General features: G+C 38.4%; 1 protein-coding gene across 1 annotated transcript; it reads left to right on the top strand.

Moving 5' to 3' along the window:
• Positions 1-4: 4 nt before the first annotated feature.
• Positions 5-2,140, top strand: LOC110696267 (cytochrome P450 78A5-like; the record flags this gene model as incomplete). Its single annotated transcript, XM_021873548.1, has 2 exons — positions 5-661; positions 1,317-2,140. Coding segments are annotated over 2 exons (1,263 nt in total), but the record flags the coding sequence as incomplete, so codon positions are not given.
• Positions 2,141-2,843: the final 703 nt, after the last annotated feature.

Genomic DNA, 2,843 nt, shown 5'->3' with positions numbered 1-2,843 from the left:
TCGCTTTGTTATAGCGAGTGAACCCGAGACTGCTAAAGAGATTTTAAACAGCTCCGAATTCGCTGATCGTCCTATTAAGGAGTCAGCCTATGAGCTTCTCTTTAACAGGGCTATGGGGTTTGCACCCTTCGGTGATTACTGGAGGAACCTCCGAAGGATTTCCGCAACCCATCTTTTCAGCCCGAGAAGAATTTCCAACTTCGGAGGATTCCGCCAAGAAATTGGTAATCAAATGGTGAACCAAATCACTACTATTATGGGAAATGAGGGAAATGTTGAGATCAAAAATGTGTTGCATTTCGGATCATTGAACAATGTCATGATGAGTGTGTTCGGAAAGAGTTACGATTTCTTCGGTAAGAGGACCGAGGAAGCTGATAACCTTGAAGAATTGGTTAAGGAAGGTTATGAATTGTTGGGAATATTCAACTGGGGAGACCATTTTGCCCCTCTAAGGTGGTTGGATTTACAAGGAGTAAGGAGAAGGTGCAAGAATCTTGTTGGTAAGGTAAACAAGTATGTTGGTAATGTGATTGAAGAGCACAGGGCATTGAGGAGTGAGAAGGTTGATGATGATTCAAAGGATTTCGTTGATGTTCTTTTGGACTTGGAAGATGGAGAGAACAAGCTCTCTGACTCTGACATGATTGCTCTTCTTTGGGTATGATTTCTTTCTATTTTTTTGTTCATGTTACGTGTGTTGTTCATGATATGTTTTATTTTTTTGTTCTAAATTTAGTTTGTAATGTTAGAAATGGTATACTATATGTGCCATATTGTTGGGTGTTGGTTCATATTGCATACTCCCTCTACCCCTTAATTTTTACTCCATGGCTATTTTTGGGTCAAATTTTGGAAACTTTGACCTTAAATTACCATTAATCTAAGAGATAATTCTAGTTATATTCGTCTCATAGTATATTTTAATAATATCACGTTTTTATAATTTTTACGTATATGAAAATAAATATATATAGACGTTTTAAAACAAGTGTTGAGACCGTGCATAGTCAAATGGGACAAAATAGGGACAGATGGAGTACATGCTATACAAGTAACTTGTGTCTTTATTATTGCCAAAATATATTTGGTATTTATGTACAAAGTATGCTTTTTTCTTAGAATGGGTTAATATTAGGGCATCTAGTTAGTGGGTTCTTTGATATGTACCTTTTTATGCTTATTGGTTTAGACGTGTATACTTTACATTATTTCACACAACTTGTAAAGATTAAAGACCAAAGCTAATGTACTATGAGTAAATGTTAATTATGAGTGCTACAAAACGTTAAATAATGTTTGGTTTTTAAATGCAGGAAATGATATTCAGGGGAACAGACACAGTTGCAATCCTACTAGAGTGGACTCTAGCAAGGATGGTGGTGCACCCCGACATTCAAGCCAAGGCCCAAGCTGAAATCGACAGCGTAGTCGGAGTCAACAGGCAAGTCGCCGACTCAGACCTCCCCAACCTACCATACCTCCAAGCCATCCTCAAGGAAACATTGAGAGTCCACCCACCAGGCCCACTTCTATCATGGGCTCGTCTTTCCATCCACGACACCCACGTCGGTCCCCACTTCGTCCCAGCCGGAACCACCGCTATGGTCAACATGTACGCCATCACCCACGACGAGAAGATCTGGTCTAACCCCAACGAGTTCAAACCCGAGAGGTTCATGGAAGAGGATGTCCCAATCATGGGTTCAGACCTGAGGCTGGCACCTTTCGGAGCAGGACGTCGTGTCTGCCCCGGAAAGGCAATGGGTATGGCTACTGCTCAGCTGTGGTTGGCTCAGATGCTTCAGAACTTCAGGTGGGTTCCGACCGAGAATGGTGTGGACTTGACCGAGTGCCTCAACCTTTCCATGGAAATGAAGTCGTCTTTGGTGTGCAAGGCTGTTCCTAGGATCTCTGCTTAATTCAACTAGTTTGTCTATGTTAAGAAGGTTATGTGTGTGCTATCATAGCCACTAGTAAGTACTTTAATTATGGACTAACATAAGTGATTTTCTTCATAATTTTGCACATTTCGGAAATGGAGAAATTGTCACATAGATTAAAGCTTTCAAACTTAGTAGTAGTTTGTTAGCTTTTAGATGGTTATTGGCAACTTGTTATGTAATGTGTAGCTGTTCAAAAACCAAAAATTAATGTTCATTTATCTGTTTTTAGTATCTGGTTTGGTGCTCTCAATTTTCTGTTTTTTCTGCCTTGTATTTTTTGCTGATTTTACTTGCAGTTTATGCGGATATTGGATATTTCATAGGATACTGCCTAAAATTCTTGTTAAATTTCTCTCTCTCTCTCTCTTCTTTTTTTTTTTTTTTTCTTTTTTCCTTCTCTCTCTCTTTAGTATCTTGTTTTGAGCTCTTATTTTTTTAGTTCTCTGAATTCTAACTAAATTCTTGTTGGGGATGTGATTCGTTTTGTGAAAAGCTGGTGGAGTGGTGATGTGTGCTTAAATGATATTAATTCTACCTATATTGTGCTCATTCCGAAATGTGATGATTCGAAGAGTATGTCAAAATTCCGTCCTATTACTTTATGTATATCTTATATAAAATCATCTCTAAGACACTTGCAAATAAACTTAAACCGATGCTTGAAACAATTACTTCAATTCAACAAAGTGCGTTTGTTCCGAAAAAGACTAATAACTGATAACGCACTAATTGCTTTCGAAATTTTTCATGCCATGAAACGGGAGGTGAAGGTCAGGATGGTACTGCTGCTTTAAAATTAGATATGATTAAAGCATATGACAGGTAGAATGGAGCTTCTTGGAGAGAGTTATGGCAAAATTTGGCTTTAGTTTGCCGTGGATTATTAGAATTATGCAT

This window comes from Chenopodium quinoa, unplaced genomic scaffold (genome assembly GCF_001683475.1).
Source record: "Chenopodium quinoa cultivar QQ74 unplaced genomic scaffold, ASM168347v1, whole genome shotgun sequence".
NCBI lineage: Eukaryota > Viridiplantae > Streptophyta > Magnoliopsida > Caryophyllales > Amaranthaceae > Chenopodium > Chenopodium quinoa.
Note: the sequence above shows the minus strand (reverse complement) of the source record. Positions and strands in the feature narration are given on the sequence as shown.